Source organism: Fonsecaea pedrosoi (assembly GCF_000835455.1).
Source record: "Fonsecaea pedrosoi CBS 271.37 unplaced genomic scaffold supercont1.1, whole genome shotgun sequence".
Taxonomy (NCBI): domain Eukaryota; kingdom Fungi; phylum Ascomycota; class Eurotiomycetes; order Chaetothyriales; family Herpotrichiellaceae; genus Fonsecaea; species Fonsecaea pedrosoi.
In genome coordinates, this window is record NW_013550615.1 from 2643991 (window position 1) to 2661959 (window position 17969).

At 52.5% G+C, this 17969-nt stretch overlaps 4 protein-coding genes across 4 annotated transcripts; 2 read left to right on the forward strand and 2 right to left on the reverse strand.

Moving 5' to 3' along the window:
* Positions 1 to 1711: 1711 nt before the first annotated feature.
* Z517_00959 (uncharacterized protein) lies at positions 1712 to 1954 on the reverse strand (the record flags this gene model as incomplete). The annotated part of the gene is made up of 1 exon (XM_013433921.1): positions 1712 to 1954. The coding sequence occupies one exon, from the start codon at positions 1952 to 1954 to the stop codon at positions 1712 to 1714; it is 243 nt and encodes an 80-aa protein (XP_013289375.1).
* Positions 1955 to 4368: 2414 nt separating this feature from the next.
* Z517_00960 (uncharacterized protein) lies at positions 4369 to 5420 on the forward strand (the record flags this gene model as incomplete). Its single annotated transcript, XM_013433922.1, has 3 exons — positions 4369 to 4503; positions 4570 to 5136; positions 5289 to 5420. The coding sequence occupies 3 exons, from the start codon at positions 4369 to 4371 to the stop codon at positions 5418 to 5420; spliced, it is 834 nt and encodes a 277-aa protein (XP_013289376.1).
* Positions 5421 to 7070: 1650 nt separating this feature from the next.
* On the forward strand, positions 7071 to 8050 carry Z517_00961 (uncharacterized protein; the record flags this gene model as incomplete). Its single annotated transcript, XM_013433923.1, has 3 exons — positions 7071 to 7163; positions 7365 to 7807; positions 7864 to 8050. The coding sequence occupies 3 exons, from the start codon at positions 7071 to 7073 to the stop codon at positions 8048 to 8050; spliced, it is 723 nt and encodes a 240-aa protein (XP_013289377.1).
* Positions 8051 to 17236: 9186 nt separating this feature from the next.
* Z517_00962 (uncharacterized protein) lies at positions 17237 to 17917 on the reverse strand (the record flags this gene model as incomplete). The annotated part of the gene is made up of 1 exon (XM_013433924.1): positions 17237 to 17917. The coding sequence occupies one exon, from the start codon at positions 17915 to 17917 to the stop codon at positions 17237 to 17239; it is 681 nt and encodes a 226-aa protein (XP_013289378.1).
* Between the last annotated feature and the right edge of the window lie 52 nt (positions 17918 to 17969).

The window sequence follows — 17969 nt, forward strand, 5'->3', positions numbered from 1 at the left end:
ACGGTAATGATCCTTTAAGCTGTTTCTGGCATTGGGTCAGGCCTTAAGGCTGACGGGATGATCTCGTTCTCATTGGCGGAAAACCATGAAATCGCCGACGGGGTGTCGTTCCTCAATCGGGAAGTCGGGATGGGGCGGATGTGGACTCAGGGCCATGCTCCTGCGTAATTAATTATGCGTTCCCGACGGCCAATGGCTCTTTGTTTTCTGGAACATTGGTCTGACGCTGTTTCTCATGCCTCCTATGCCTTGAGTTTAGTCCCCCATGCTCGTGGTTTGATCGAAACAGTCGGCTTCTGCTATCGGGCATGGACGACCGATAAATTAAACTCAACGCGCCATTTGTAATTGCGCAGTCTCGTTTCCGCGATAGTTGGCCCAGATCTCGTTCATTAGTGGATGCTGCTTTTAAATCTGCTTGTTAGTACATTGCTGCTTTGATTCAAAAGCATCTGATACTCTGTCGTCGTGCTCCTAATCACTGGCCACCTGCACATTGACAGGATGGGATGACAGAGCACCTTTGCGAGGATCCACATCTCTGACCACCTCATTCTGAAGATTGAGGGCTCCATCCTTGACCTCTAGCCACACAGGCATGTAACGTTGAGAAATCTGGAGAAGGTCCTTTTGATGAGGCGCGCTTCAACGTCGCCCCCACATCTGAGCAGCTACAGAACGGACCCGGTACCACCTCCCTGGAAACCAATGATCGCGGAGCTAGAGCAAAGAGCGAGTTCCAAATAAGGCAGGTCGACATCTTAGGGCTGAGATGATTTCGTTGACCTATCTTTCTGCTCCCCATCAAGGTCAGCCGAGCGTCGGGTTGACCCAATAGAGCAGGAACGACTGGTCATGAAGGTGCGGTTCCGGCTGAGAAGCTCGGTATCGAATGCCCGGTAATGGCTTATGGAGCAAACCCGTTATACTGGCCATGTCTCCTTTCAAATCAGGACGGTGATGACCAAAAAGGCCACCGCCGATTTACTAGACGTTCCAAACGCCGGGCAATTTTCGAGGCTGGGAAATACGATCCAGAATACTAATGTCGAGAAGCCCCAATTGGGAAATCTCCAGGCGCACACTGAAGTATTTGAAATAGCGGAGGCGCAGGAACCCACTCGCCGCAGCCACGCTGAAAATGGTAGCCACGGCCACAGGTAGGATGTCGGGGAATATTCAGTAAATCCAAGGATGAAACTGTGGTGGCTGGGGAACGGCGAGCCGGCTTCGACATGGTTAGGTCCCGCGGGAAATTAGGAGGGCCACTTACCTAATGTTGCACGGATTTTCGTTGCTCAGATATCACGAAGTTATGCTGTGAGGTCATGCCATAGACAACAAGGTGAATCCCGGGTAGCCTGAAGATGGAGCTGCCAAATCAATGAGGAAGATTTCGTAGAAGTTGTGGGGGATAGGGCCTGCCAGCACGTTGATGGAGCATTACCAAGTCGATACGCTCAACATGAGGGGGGAATAGGACGCCCGAGTTTTCAATCAAGATTGTCCTCCCGTATGCAAGCTGACATTGTGTGTATGTACGCAGTCGCTTCTAGTGGCGACTTTTGCTGAATGATCAGACAATGGAGAGAAACCTAGCACCACACGGTGACACGACGACCCCCGAGACCACGCCATTAATCATCAGTACAGGCAAACCTGGGGTGGAAGCCTATTTGACAATTATGTCTCTCGGACTGAGGCAATTATGTCATTGCCAATGCTTGTAATTGCTGCTACTGTACGAGGAGACTTCGGTCTCCTCGATGACGTGCACAAGAGGTGATTGTGGGATACCTCTGTCGTTGTAATTCAAGAATTGTGCATCGGGGATGATCTGGATCGCTCTTGGAGAGGTGGTTTGGAGCATCAATTTTGATACCCCAAAAGTAATTGTCACCCCATCCATGAATCCCATAGGGATGGCCGGGACTGCGGCTTTTCCCGGCGACATTTGGACGCCGCGCACATCTGCGTGGTGGACCTTTGGACCATGGCTGCTGGAAACAGCAGCAGGCGTCCTGGAAAGAAATCCTCTGTCCATCCACCAGGTCGAGCAGATTGCTCACCGGAGTATGGTCGTCAACAACTGTACCAGTAGCACTCGGTAGAGCCTGTACCTGATAGGGATGGTAAGCGCGTCTAGTGCTGGCAATTAATTGAATCAGCGAGCGAGCTATGCTTCATGCGTACCCTGCGTGGTTTGGCACCGTATCTCGTTCATTGGGGGTAAATAAAATGTCTGGGGAGCCGGGCAATCGAGCACGGCGCAGGAAAAAAAAGCCGGGGGTATCAAAACAGAGGTGATTTCTGAAATAGACATGGGTATGGATTATGAGCTAGGGGCCCTTTTCCCCTAATTGTTGCACAAAGTCCTGAAGTCGAAATGGCCTGCCAGATTCGTAGGGCGGTTACAACCCCCGGTAAGTATCAAGAGGGATATTACTCAATTCGTCCAGAGTGCGGCCGCCAAGCTCGTTCTTTAGTATGTCCAGCGGGTCCCTCGTGGGCATAGGCGAATGGGGGGAGACACCAAAGAGGTAAGGGTTGCAAGGACTTGGATTCGCTTTGTGGTAGAATACGCACGGTATGAGGGGCGCAGGCTGTTTTGGGAGCCGACTGCGGAACAAACCACAGGGCAGGATGAAACGAGGGTGGAAATCTGAGCGGGAGGATTAGGGGAGGTACTGCACTCAGTATGTTGAGAGTAACAGTTTTGTGCCGGTGTAGTGGAGGAGGTTGGTGGGAGGGGGGTGGGAGATTGAGGTTGAGATCTGTGACGGTGACGAGGTGCGCAATGGTCACGGGTGGAGGAGGAGCAGGTTTGTTCCCGGGCACCAAAAGGGCTCGTGCGTCGAGAAAATGACCATGAAAGGCAGGTCACGAAGATCGGTACTTGGTAACCTGGGTTGCGGGAGTTCCGGGCATCGAGTCATCAAAAGACAGACCATGAAGATGGAATCTGTACTCGGTGAACTCGGCGAGCTCGTAAAGTTGCGAGCTCGAGTGAAGTTCTCGGAGATAGGCAAGGCACCTACCTACCTACTACTCGGAGGCTGTCGTACCCAGAAGTGAGTTAGGCTACAGAGGTGGTTGTTTGGAATAATGCTTGGGTTTCCCTAAGGCTCCGCCATTCCGGAGGGCCCTTTTGGTGATTACCTACCTATTCGTACCTATTGTTCACCGAATCTGCCCAGTGAGTTGATTTCTACTCGGGGGCCCTTGGGCACTTGGAGGGGGGGGGCAGAGAGAGAAGGGAGGGGGGCGGCCTAGCTAACTCGTAAGTGCCCCAAGTGAACTCAATGCCTAGTGCCCACTAGGCAGGTAGGAATAGGTACCCCCTACTGGTTCCCGGGCACTGGCCACTGGCCACCTGCCACCCAAACAAAGGCGGGCGGACAGTGTCGGGAGCGACAGAGTGGCCGCTCGCTGCCTCAGTGCAGACCGACTTTCGCTATTCAGAGCAGCAAGGAGCTAACCCTCATGTGGTTAGGTAGGTTGCAGGGGCGCAGCAACTACGACGTTGCACCTCTCTGCTTCTTCCCAAAATTCATCCTTCCATCACTATTTCCGTCTCGTCCCGCCTCCTCGTTCGTCCACAGCCCTGTCCACCGCGCCCACTTCTCGCTCTCCCTCTCCTCTTCCACCAGCGTGGGCCGCGCTACCCACACCCTGGTCAGGACCACCGTAGCATCCCTGTCACTTCCCGGGGCGGTCAAACATCCCTGGCTCTTTGTTCGCACTTCCATCTCCTCCCAAACGCCCCCCCTGTCGTTCCCGCGTCGCCGCCTCGCAGGGCCAGGGCTTGGTGGGCGGGCCTGGAATTGTCATGGGTTGGACACCACACCAAGTGTAGTAGGTAGGCACAAAGGGAGCAAGGCATTTGATCGCACTCTAACTTGGACAGCAGCACAGCAACATGTGGCTCCAACGCCTTCGAGAGTGGAGTTGGAACGCACGCACCCCCGGTTGAACTTTTGTGTCCTTGTGCCCTCGATCCCCCTGCTGCCACCCACTATCCTCCATTCAGGTAAAGCGGTAATTTATGTTATATATCGAGGGACATGGGTTTTGGGGCGTCCCATGCACCCAGCGTCCTGGCCATACATATGATTGACTAGTTTCCCTGATCACAAAAGAAACTATTAAGACCTTGAACATGCCCTCGCCTTTCATCTAGATCTTCCTTCTTCTTGCCCAATATCAATCTCAAGCAAGACTCGATCCCATCACTTTGCTCCAACACAAGCTTGGTCGCTGTGCTTTCTGCCTACACATATACACACACCCACACATACCCACACATATCCCCCCTCACCCATCATGCATCGGAGTCACAGCTACTCCTACACCCACTCCCAAGCCACAATGGCCGGCCACTCCAGATATGCATCAACTCACGCCAGCAGCTCTGCCTTCAGCGCATCTGCGAACCCGAATGAGGATTGGACCAAGATCTCCGACCTGGCTGAGAGAAGACGCATCCAGAACCGGATCGCTCAGGTAAATACCATCACCTTTTTTTTAACCGATGGATGGTCTTGGTCAATATCCTAACACGCCATACAGCGAAACTATCGTAAGAAGCTCAAGAGGAGACTCGAAGATCTAGAGCGCCGCGCTGGGTCATCGTCTGCTTCGCCGGAACAACAGCACTCGGAACTAGTTACCACTCCAGCCAAGGAGACTTCCCAGAAACAAACTCAATCCATGGTCCGCCAGCCATCCAGATCAAGTGTGTCACACGAGGTGCCGAGAGCGTCGCCAGAGATTTTGCCTTTGGATGACCATTCATCACTTTTTGACACTGCGGCTGGACGCCATCTATCGATCCATTCGCAACCGGCATTTACCTTCTCGTCATACCCTCCGACCACAGCATACCTCCAGTATGAGCACCAACAACACCCCACGTATGACAACACGGCCAGCTACTACTCGAATTACCAATACCAATTAGATGTGCCATCGTCGAGTCTGCCGCCGACGTTACCCGCCATGCTGCCCTCGACGTTTGGGAAGCAGGACCAGCTGTTTGGAGACGACGACATGTTGAGTCCCTTCAGCATGAACTATGCCTCGCTGGCCGGTCTAGAAATGCCCTCACATCAAGCATACTCGGGGGCTCATTCTCATGTAAATCCCACCACTTTCTTCTCCCGTTCATATTCCAGCCCACACGTCTGAGCAGCACAAAGAAAGAGAAAAGGCGGCTCAATTCCAAAAGAAATTCACCGGCTTTCAAATTACCAAAGTGCCCAGCTCAAATGCTGACTTCCTCTGGCTAGACACCACCTCTGACTGATCCATACTCGATGGATTCGGCCCACAACTCGCCCAACTACTTTGATGTCCCGCTCACGCCTGTGTCAAGGACGGCGAGCCCCAACTTTCAATTGTTTGACATCAGCTGCAAATGAGGGCATGTTTGATTTTGTTATTTTGTGATTTGGCAAGCATCAACCGCTCATTGCCGTCCATACGGGCACCACGACAGGCGCCAAATAATTGGCACGACGGCTTCTACGACAGCTGCTATTTGCTTTTGAATGGCGCACGATTATGGGTGGAGAGCGACCTTTTTGCATTTCTTGCCACGGACTGTGTTATGATTCACCTGGCTCAACGCCCAGTTTACCGAGAAAAGGTATTTAGACTCATATGGAAGCCCTTCGATGGGCAGGCAAAGGGGGGGGTTGGGAGGGGGTGGGGAGGAATTGATGTGACACCACGGAAGCTGCCAAAGCCAGCTGGTGGGAGGGGTGGGTAGGGGGGTGTTCTGGATACCAAATAAATGTAGCCATAACAGCAGAGGTACAAGAGCAAACAGGGGTGGAATGGTATGTCGAGAAAGTACCTCGTATAGTCCCCGATATCGACAGGGGTTCAGCAACCCGATCGGGAATTCAAACACTTTTTCAGTTCTGAAATGTATCGGTGACTATCATTCACCTGGTCGGCCTTTTCTGGTTAATTTCATTCCTTTCTACCCATTTCAAATGTGACTCTATGCTGGAGATCAAGAAGCTGAAGGAAGAGACACCCACCACGCCCAGGATGCCACGCGGGAATACGATGCACGCAACGGGCCTTGCATTCAGCCCTGCAAGCTGAATAGGACAAGTGAATAGGGCAACCTGTCAGGTCACAGCAGGACGCCGCAAGCTACAACAAGACGAAACTACCAGCCGCATCTCTGTGCGCCATTGCTCCATGAGGTTTAGCCACCTGCGCCTGAACACTGGATACGATACCAAGGTAAACCACAGACCTCGGGCTCTAGAGGGGGAAGAGGAGGGAGAGAATACACACATACGCGGTACACATACACAAACGAGGGACACATACAGTCGCCGATTCCTCATCTCAAGCCAAACTCGTTCCCGTTCGGCCACAATCTACTGCCGGTGTATCTATCTATCCTTTGCGTCTTTTTTTACGGCCTTTGCGCACGTTTTCCGACACACCAAAAAAGAGAGTTTGATTAAACCCCTCGATGCCGAGTACATTGTAGGGACAACGGGATGGATGTGGTTGAGGTCCTGAGAAATCTCCCATTCTCCCTTTTTTGGGGGGGGCAACTCAGAATCCTTCCTGCATCCCGATGGCCGCCCCTGGGAGAAAGTAAAGGAGGGAAACAATCCAACAAGGACCAGACCAGTCCAGTCCAAACAACACCACGCGCGCGCTCTTGTTTTGTGCGCAAAGGTCTAGAATTGAGATTGTGACCAGGGCACGTAGGGCAGCAGGGGGAGGGGGGCAAAAGGAGAAGGAAGGAATCAAGGGACCCTTTTTTCTCTTGTCCTCTTTCTCTCTCTTCTGTGTGTCTCTGAATCCTTCGCATCCCCATGTGCCGGGCTGCATCTCTGGGCAAATCGCCATGATGGATTCGTGGGAACCGCTAAGCCCGCGTCAAGTGCTTTTCGGGTTGAATATGTAAGCAAAGTTGTTATTTTGGACCACGGCCGAAGCACCATCCAGAGCCACCATTTTTTTGGGGCCCTGTGGCGTGGCGTGGCTCCAACAAAGTGCCATCTACCTGATTCGGAAACGGAGTCATTGCTAATTCTATGGCCGTTGAGGGCCTCCCTCGGGACTTTAGGGGCTGGCGTCTCCATCAATGGACCTCGAGCGACGATAGGGTTCGAGGCGGTAAATCACAGGTATGTGTCCAAGACGTCCGACTACCCATTATGGCCTTTCTGGTTGCTTTTGGGGGTCAAGATCGCCGCCATTGCACTTTTGCCTTGCGGTCGTCCATGTCTGCAAGCACGAGGACACTGTGAGGTGAGGTGAGGTGGCTGGAGGCGGCGTCGGAAGTAAAAGTGCGCAAAGCTCATATAGGGTGATTCTTCTTCCGACAGTCCTTTCTGGAAAGCCGTGGTACGGCCGCCTATTTCCACGGTACGCTCGATATCACTGCTCTGGGCGGGGCAGGCTTTGCCTCCCAGCGGACTGTGGGCGAAGATCAACACTGGAACCTGGAATCCTTCACAGGTATCGAGGTCTCGATCGATCTATCCCAGTCCGACGACAATGTCTACACGCTGATCCTCAAGGATGAACTTCCTCCCAACGCATCCGACGGCCGTGAACAAGCAACGGTATCTTGGGAGTATGACTTTTCCAAATCCAAGTGCCGACCCTTCCCCCAGATCGACAGCTCTACCACCACCACGACCTCGTCTTACCAGTCTGTCTTTGTGCCATGGGACCACTTTAAACCCACATACCGTGGCAAGCTGGTCAACACGCCCAGGAGTCTGGACCTGAGCAACATCAGGAGGGTCAGCATCATGATCAGGAGGTTTGATGGTTGGTTGCGGTGGATTGATTCGTCAGAGCTGACTGTTTTTTGCACAGTTTCTTTGGATCACAGCACGGGGATTTCCACGTGCGCGTCCTGTCCATCGTCGCGGTTGCGGTCAAGAGCACAAAACCCGCAAGGATGCCGTCAATTGTGGCGGGCAACGCAAGCGGCCACCAGAAAGATGCCCAAGTCGCCACCACTGCCGCTGTATCAGGAAATGGGAGAAGAGATGGAGAATAATGGCCACGATGGATGGCCCACTGAATTTTGGGGAGGGGGCAAACAAGATGGGGAGACATGGACTTGAACACACCGTATTTCGTTCTTCTCGCCTCAAAGCTTCGTGGAGCGTTCGTCCAGAGCGATCACCTTGTTGTTCATCGGGTCCATGTCCCATAGCTCAAAGCACTTACAGGTCTAGTCAGCGGACGGGTCACAAACAGTTCTCGCCATGATCACCCCTTTGCCCTTTACCCTTTACCCTGGTGACCAGTGACCACCCAACAAGTCCTGCGGCCCTTGCAGCCGTGACGGGATTATCACATCGTCTTGTCACGGGCAAGTGCACAAGGGGAGACTGTGTCGGTTCCCACTTGCCAATGGGGGAGTGTTCAGAGCCCTTTGACAGCTGTCGTTAATCAAAGGTGCGGCTCCGTGGCTGAGTAAGGTCATCATCATATCCACTGGCTCGCAACGTGCAGAGCAAAAGGACATATCCGCCATTTTTGGTCTGAGAAGTGGTGTACTCGACAAAACCACTGAGTACTCGTCACTCGAAAATGACCCTTTGAATTGAATAGTGAGAAGTGGGCAAGCAGGCAGAGAAGCACTACCTTCCTACCTACCTAGCTACCAAACTATACTGGGGCTTGACTTGACTCGATGTTACAATCCGCAGCGGGTCTTTGCTCTTTTCAGCCTTTCAGCCTCTGGTGCCGCTGTGTCGCCGTCGTATGGTACAGTACCCAATACTACTACCTCAGGTACCTCAGGTCTGGTGCTCAGTGATCTACGAGTAGTAGTACGAGTACGTACTACCGAAAGAAGGGGGCGCGCTCGCTCTCTCGTTCGTTGGTTCGTTTGTTCGCTCGCGGGCTCGCTGGTATTTACCGAAACGGGTAATTTCTCACTCCGCGAAAAGCCAAACTCGCACGATGTTCCGGTTTGGCGTGGGCAGCCCTACCAAGTTTATCGCTGGCCATACAAGCTAGGTATACGCGGGCAAGGCAATGCAAGAGCGGGATATGCGTCCGACTAACTCATCCCTTTGTATGTACGAGCCCACGAGGTTACTTGTCATTTTCAGCGGAGTCCCACAAGGAATAACGACGGCCACTAACCTACGAGCGTAGGTAGATCAAATACTCTTTTCCGGAGTGGAAGAGGGTAGCATTTAGATTCTGGATACGCACTAAAACACGACCAGAGCATCACAAGTACCTCGTACTGGAGGTACTGGAAATACCACTGCTTAGTGCTTCCTAGTAGTATGTACGAACAAATCCCCTTGCCTTACCTATCTCCGCCAAATGGCCGTGGAAACGAAACGAAACGAAACGAGAAAGAAAGAAGAGCCGCCTACCCTTTTGGGACGAACGTACTTTGAACTTGCACTGGCACTTGCACAGGCATAGTTGAGAAAGGGAAGAATCATGATACGTCAGAGAGAGGTGTGTGCGTGTAAGTGTGTGTAAATGCCTCATGCCTCATCCTCACAGGGACACGATCACCACAGCGCCGCTGGCTGCACCGCAGCAGCGACCGCGACCGCACAAGGCTTCGTGCTGGACCAGTGAGAATGGGCAAAGAGCTGAAATCCACTCGAAAGAGCCGGTGAAGCGCCAACCCCCCCCCCCCCCCTGGTTCATGTTCCCATGTTCCATGTTCCCACGTTTCCCAAAGGCAGGGCAAGGAAGGACGAACCCCGCCCTGACTAACGCTGTGCATGTGCAGCCAATGCAGACATACAGATGGAGATACATACAAACATATCACGAGGCTTTTGTGCGGACGAATATGAGATTGGGACGAGTGACAGGCGAGAGAAGCGAGATACGACAAGACCCTACGTAGAAATGCAAGGATTTCTTTTTGTTGGATAGGGTTGGAGAGCAAGCAAGGCTAGGTCAGATTCCGGGGGGCGTCTACTCGTTCGATATACCTAATCGCGTCCGGAGCACCTACAAACATGCTCGTGTGTATGCGATACAAGATCATACACTTACACCTACCAGGTCCGTCTATGCGAGCAAGACAGAATCGACCACACCATGTAACTAATCACTCAATAATAATAATCACAATAATATACCTACATGTACTCTGCACAGTAAGTAACTTGTAGGCACCATCTCCGGGCTAGCTATATGTGCAGCAACCTTCATTACCAGACGATACATTACCAAATTATTAAGTATCGGAGGCCCCGGCCAGGCTAGCCAGGCACGCCAGAGCCACGGCACGGCGTCTCCTTGGAACGACGGTAACGCTGGGGGGTTTTTTGGGGGCCGATTATGTTGCTGCCTCTGCATGAACCAAATACGAGTAACTCCCAGTAGATACAAAGGATCTTCGGCAATCCCGTTGATATACGGAGTACGGAGTACGGAATAGCCAGGTATTCATACAAGAACATACATACATACATGCCTTACGGGGAGGTGAGGAATCACGGAGACTGGGGCGGAGGCGGTGCATTCACTTTGGCATTCGCATTTGATGGCCCCCGAGGAACATCGACAGACACAGCGACAGTAACAAAGAATGTAAATTGCAAATTGCATAATCGTATTGCTAACCAACGGACAGTATGTCACGGTAGGCGTGATTGTCCATCATCATCAGAAGCCAAGCGAGACGCGACGACTTGCTTCTCTGCGCCTCCCTCCTCGTCTTGGAATTTGGAATGGATTTTACAAAGGCCGGGTTGTCGTGTCCTGTTGGGTTGGGTTTGCGGAGATAAGGGGGGAAATTAGAGGAAGAAGACGTCATGGGCAAGAAATAAATGAATGCCAAAGTCGGCCGTTTGTAGGTAGCGTAGATACGACGACGAGGTCGGTTTCCTTCGTACTGTACTAACCTTCTACCGTGTAACTGACTGACTGACTCGACTAGGTCGCCACGCAGGTACGAGTTACTCACTACTCGGTGGGTAGGTACGTAGGTCCAGGGTGAGGGTTGCGAGCCCTCGCTAAAGTGGTTGACAGAACAGCGAAGCAAGCAGGCAGGCAATCAATCAGTACGGGAGCCTAGAAATGAAGAGACTCAGAGAGACGAGGTTGCATTCTCCCGGGTCAAACCGCCAAAACCGCCAAAGTGCAAGCAGCATTTGTCACCAAGCGTTGGCCTTGGGGGGTCGCGCGAGGCTACTTTAGTCCTGCAGCCCAGCGCCCGCCCGCCCGCCGCCACCGTTTGTCGTTTCTTTGAGGATTTTCCATCATTACCTCGTTCTTACGAGGTTGTAAAGCCTAGAGCCTACCTAGAGCAGAGAGGGTTTTGCCAGGCGAAACGATGGCTGAGGCGGAAACCAGCTATTCGGTATCTCGTCACAGAGAGGACCCGCCTCGCATCTTCCCCTTTTGGTAGCCATCGGGAAAATCACGTGTAAGGCACAAGGCGGAGCGAGGCGAGAAAAATAGAAGAGGTGGATCTGCCCCCAAGTGGGTGGGAGTTAGTGGTAATCAAAGACCCTCCCCTCGTTCTTTGCTAATAAAACAGACTAGACGCTGAAGGGCAGGAACACACCCAAGTTCTTTGAATCTCGGAGAGACGCCTGAGGGATCCCCCATCCATCCATCTCTACCCATCATCCACTTGGTGGCCATCCACTGGAACCTCGTCAGCCCACTTCCTTTTTGGAAAGAGGCCCTGGGTACTCTCCACGCGTGATGTGATTGTGATCAGTGATCACTTTATTACCATTACTATACCTCTCGCAGAAAATGGGATTCGTTTCAATAATCCTATCGCAAATCTCCGCTTTTGGAATGCGCCCTAGGCTTTCTTTTTTGGCTGCCAGGAGAGAACAGCTGTACCCGCTCCTCGGTACCTGTACAAGTAGAAGCCTTCCAAGAGCAAAGACCAAGACCAAGAACAAGACAAGACATGCCGACTTCTCCATCTATCAACTAGAAACGGCCATGTGTTCGAGAAAACCACCAACACCACCACCACTACTACTACCAACCATACAAATCCGCCAAAACACTTGGGACTTTTCGGTACATTCTTTCAGGGTTACTAGGCTCTCCAATCAAAGAATGTGGAACAACCAGGGAAAGAAGACACCCACAAGGGCCCCCCAGACCTGGAAGGTGGAGGGTGTGTCACCCACCCACTTGACCACGGGCGTTTAATGGCGTATGCACTTGTGTCGCAATCACCTTCAAAGGTACTCGAAGGAGAATTCCTTGCCAACCACCAATTAACAACTGATTTTCCCATTCAGGCCCCATGCAGCCCAACCAGCTTGGCGGGAATCGCTCAAGCATCTGACGTGTGCACTGTGAATGGACGTCGTCGAGTCCTCTACCCAGTAACAGAATGGGGCCCGGCCAAACATATAGGCTGGCAGGGCAGGCTCTCCTTCAGCCCAAGAGTTACAAAAGGTACAAGGAGCGGTTGAGTCAGCATTTCTGTGCGAGAGAGATTTAGATCTTGAAAGGTTGTTTTGACAAACACTCTCTAACTACTATTACTTCTTCTTTGTTAGTAGAGAAAAATGCCATGCATTACAACTACCTCAAAAGGGAATTTGCTCAATTTTTTTTTTCCATACGAGGACCGAGTAACTCGTACTTTGCAAGTGCCGAAGTTTGAAACCCTGAAACGCAGCATGCGCACCTAGCCAGCCAGTCCAGCCAGCCAGCAACGGGGTTTCGGGGCCACCTCCACCTCCACTCTTCCTCTCCCCTCTTGCGCTCGCCGCCCGCCGCATGGATGCCCTTGGTCATTTTCTTTCTCTCGGAAGTCGACGGATTCACTCGTACGAGCGAACTACGTGTCCTCGGTGCTGGGCAGTCCCGTCAGTGGACGAGAGGAGAGAAGAGCAGAGCAAAATAAACAACGCAATACATTGGCAAAACCCGGAAAGCAAGAGAGAAAGAGAGAGAGAGGGGCAGGAAGGACTTACAGACCTGCCTAGGCACCTAGGCTGAAGCGTACACTTGCACCTGCACCTGCACTGGCCCGCCTGATCCCTACCTACGCAGGTAGAGGTCTCCAATCAATACGCAGCAACCAAGACAAAGACAGACCTTTGGGTGCTTTGCCTGGTCCAGTCTACAACGCCGTCCGGTCTTGCGAGAGGAGACCACGTCATTCATTGCGAAAGTAAAGGCGGGAGGCGTCACCACCACCCGTACCCAACAACAAAAGAAGACGTTGGTGTTTGTAAGTTGATCGTATTGTCGTCGTATTTTCTTGTTCACAAGCGTGCCTGGGGTGGGCTCTAGCTAGGCACTGGGCACTGGGCACTGGGCAGAGATGGGCTCCGATGTCCCAGCATTCGCAACGCGAAACACGCAACACGCAACACGCACCTTGCACCTCGCAACTCGCGCCTTTTCTTGTCCCGGCAGGCACGAAATGTTCTCATGCATACATACGTACGAGGCGAGCTTGCTTGCGATCCAAAGCGATTCCGAGCCCCGAGCCCGACCAACTGACCGACTGACCGACTGACGAGTGCGGGCCCAGGCATAAAGCAGCGACGGGCCAGGGTACGAGCACTTGCATTGTTCCCCGGGATGCCCCGGCTACGGCTAGGGACGAGGGGCGAGGGGACGAGGTACTTCCTTACGAGTACTTGACAAATACACGTCCAGGTCCAGGTACCGAGTATCTCGCCCTGAAATATTCTCTCCGGCTCCGGCTGGTTGGGTGGGTTTGTTGGTAAGTGATTACTTTCTGGGGGAGAACAAGGAACGACTATTACTCCGACGATCCTCTTCCCGGGCTGCCAGGCTTTCCGTTGGAGATGCCATACATCATTTCACGCATAACAGGCAGGCTCATGGAAATGTACTCGGTATGTGCCACTTGTACAGATGCGTTTGTTCGGCTCGAGGCATTATTATTGTCCATTATTCCCGAGTACACACTACACAACACATGGCAGACACAAGGCACAAGGGTGTTGGAGCAAGGGAATGCTGGCCGGAAAAAGGGAATACTGGCTACCACTGGCTAACTCTGTGTAGGTACCTACTTGTTAGTATCGACGGCATTGTTTTTCAACTCGTACCGAAGCCTTGGTGGACGCCAGCTACAGCCTATCAATGGGCAGCCAAGGACCCCCAAAACCAACTTCAGGAGAAAAAGATCCAAACAAAGATCTGCCGTCCCACTCGTCGAAGCTGAAGCTGAAAGCTGTTGTTACAACAACAGCTCCAGCTTGTTGCAGCTCGCAACTCGCAGCCTGCATCCCGTCACAGATCGCCAGCCAGCTGGTGCCAGTTATACTCGTCGGTCCTCGTTGTGCAGATCCCCCCTCGACCCTCTTCTTCCTGCCCTTCTCCATCGCCTTGCTTTTTTGGTCTGCTTCCCCATCACTCCAATAGCAGCTGAAAACCCTGGGGGAAAAAGCTACTGTAAAGTCCCAGTCACCATTTGTGCACAGAGCTCTAGACCCTTTCCTTGGACAAAGGATAAGTAAGTACGAGGTAGTCCGGAAAGTTTCTGGCCCAAATCAGCATGTGCAAGCCTTGGGAGTCACCGTCACCGTCACTGTCACGGCCTTCGCCTAATGATGCTCTCGAAATGGGGTCCCCCCGCCAAAGAAACCCGGCCGTGCTAGTGTGCCAGCCTTTTCAGCTCTCTTCTTTGTTACAGAGTAGACGGTCTGTTGGGCCACTTTCTCGGATTCTCCATTAAACTCTGCAGGTGCTGGAGATCGGCAACCTCTTCCAAAACTCTACAACAAAGCAAAAGCATCTCTATATGTTGGCCACATACCATACTTCTACAATACAATACATACATGGCACCACATGCCATGCCATACTCGCCACATTCCTCCACCATTACATCAATCTTTATTACATTGTTAAACCCCGCCTCGGAGCCGCGAGCCCACCACCATGCCCACCTACATACATACCTGCACCTACACACGCAAGAAAATGAATGCAACATGACTACCACCAACTAACCAACTACCAAGCAACTCGTACTCTAACCGACCACTGGGGCTTAAATAATAGCTCAAATAGACCAACGCACCGGACCTTGGCACCTCCAAAGCAGACCGGCCGGCGACTCTGCGATCGACAACACGCACGCAAGCATGCAAGCTAGTTCTTTTTTTGACAGGTGTTGGTTTTGTGTCTGATGAATGACAAATACTCTCTCTCGTGTGATACACTGGGCCTACATTCCACACACGTTCCGCCTACCACCTACCCAAAGGGTCGGTCACTTGATATTATGGATACGAGCGCCTTGGGAATGGATCGGGACAGTGGTAGGAGAGCTGAAAAGGGCATGTGGGCTCGTTTTGTTTGTTCAAACCGTCCATACCATCCTCATACCATTTTTCATTTCAATCCACGCACAGGAAGAGAGTGCGCCCATGCGAACTGCAACTACTATTGGGCCCCCTTGCACCAGCGCATCAGCGCCCGCACGGATGATCTGCCTCTGTGTTTCCGATGTTTACTGATCCTTCGGTCCCTTTCTACACGATTACGGAGCACCGAGTAATAATAGGTGCCTGGTGACCTGCTGTCTGTAGGTAGGTGCCTAGGTAGTCAGTCACACACGCATGTCAAGACCCTCGTCTGCTTTCTTTTGTCTTGTCTTGTCTTGTGCCACTTCACTCACCCCAAAAAAGCCATTCACACCTTCAGACATGCATGCATGCGTGTGTGTGCAATGCACGATAGAGGGTAGAGGTAAGGGGTGCTCACCGGTTATTAGACATACCCTACCCTACCCTAACCCTCGGAGATGGACCCCTGTTTTTTTATTTATTCGTTTTGTATCGATTGGATTGAGTGCTTGACAACAAACAAAGAATCGAAAGAACGAAAAAGTTAACAGTCCCTCCCATTATTAAAGGTAATGGCCGATCGCGATGGGCGGTTCCGAGCTGCGATTCTTGCTATGATATGGATACTGCACTGCATATGCAAATGTAAATGCGCAAGCAAATGCAAGCAAGCAAGCAAGGGCTTTTTTTTTTTTTTTTTTTTGTTGAAACGTTGGGCTGAACTCTGTGCTCTACTCTACTCTACTCTACCTATTGTATTGTACTGTACTATACTGTGCCGGATGATGCATCGAGGATGGATTTGATGAACTTCTATCTATCCATGTATCTGTTTGAGCTCCTGGCGCTACCCGCTGAGAAGCCTGGCGGTCGTGCATCTCTCACACACATGCATGCTACATAACAAAGAGGATTTGCCCCCTTTTTTTTTTTCACTTCTGCATGACCCTCTCTCCTTGCGTGCCTGCCTGTGTATCTGTCTGTCACTGTTGCATGTCCTGCATGTCCTGCATGGATTGGGTTGGTTTGCGTGACTTTGTTGAGATGAGACATCCATGCATACAAACATACATGCATCCCTCCACACCTGCCGGGGGTACTACCATGTCACACGACTTTCTCTTGTCGAGTTAGGAAGGGTGAGGCGAGGCGAGTTTGACCGGTTTACGCTTTTCAAGATTCAAGATTCGACATTGGACATCGTCCCTTGGGTCGTTTCCGCTTCCTCTGACCGGGTGGAGTTCCTTCACGACCTCTCCAGAACACAGCATGTGAATGAGTGAGAAGCAAGTATGTGTGCGGCTACGGGCACGTCTTTCTCACGGAAAGGCGGACAGACCGACAGACAGTGAGCGGCCTGGTTTCTATCATGACGAGTCGGGTCTATTGTTTTCTACCGTGAAAGTCTTTCTCTTTCGATTGTGCAGTCGACGAACCGGGGATATCTTGTAGATACCAAGATACAGACAGATGTACAAGAGAAGTGATATACCAAGTACGATATTGATATACCATACGAGTACATGGACCATAGATCACGCATACAGCACACAGCACACAGCACACAAACAGTGACCTCCTCGTCAGAGCCCGTCTGTTCTTGTGAATCCCCTGAGAGGCCAGTGACCAGGGTCTCCATTCCATCTCTGCCCATTCCTGTCCAGACCCTCGTCTCTGGCTGTTCAACACCAAGAATAGGATAGGATAGAAGTGAGCTGCTATACCCCATCCATCTCTTTACCAAGAACAACACCGCCGTATCGAGCGAGCCCTTGGAATCCTTCCCCTTGATCTGGTCACACTCGCTCGCCCACTCGCCTGCTCAGCCCACCTAGACAGGTGCCCACGTCCAGCCAGCCACTACCTATCTCCCAACCCCCCTTGGACCCTCCTAAATATATACCTAGCAACAGACTCACACTCACTCTCATCACTCATCACTTACACGCCCCCTCATGCACGACCGTGTGCGCCGGCACCACCCCGTCCCGAAAGGGAATCTGCAGCGCCACACAGTCCCCGTCGCCCGGGTAAAAGGTCAAATGGCCCCTGGCGCGCGTGTCCGTGTCCGCGGCGACGAGGATCTGCTGCGCCGAGCCCGGCGTGATGGTTATGGTGTCCCAGCGCGGGTCGGTGGGGTGGGGTCGTGGCGGTGACTGAGTAGCTAGATAGTTCTGTTGTTGTCGTTGATGCTGATTTCGAAGGGGAGGAGGGGGAGATGACTCTCCTCCAAAACCACTGCCACCGCTATCACCCCCATCACGACGGGGAACATACACCTGCGCCACGCCGCTCAACAGCACGAAAAACATGGCGTGGGGCGGCCGGTGCCAGCCCTCGCCGCTGCGTGGCGGGAGCACCACGTAAGTGGCATTGTCGACGTCGCCGAGCGCCAGAGCGCGCCCGACCGTCGGGTAGACGGTGAACGGGGTGGTGAGGGCCCAGCACTCCAAGCGGGCCAGGTACGGCGGGTCCGCGTAGTTGGTCAGGGCGGTGATGTAGAGCGTCTCGTTTGCAGAGGGCGGTGAAGACTTCGGCGAAGGATCAGAGGCAAAGGCGTCAGAGACGACGGAAAAAGTGGCGAGGAGAGAAACGGACAGCGTGAGAAGAGACTTCATGAGCTCGTGACCGCTACGGACAGCTTGTCAGAGAGACGAGTGGAAAGTCTGA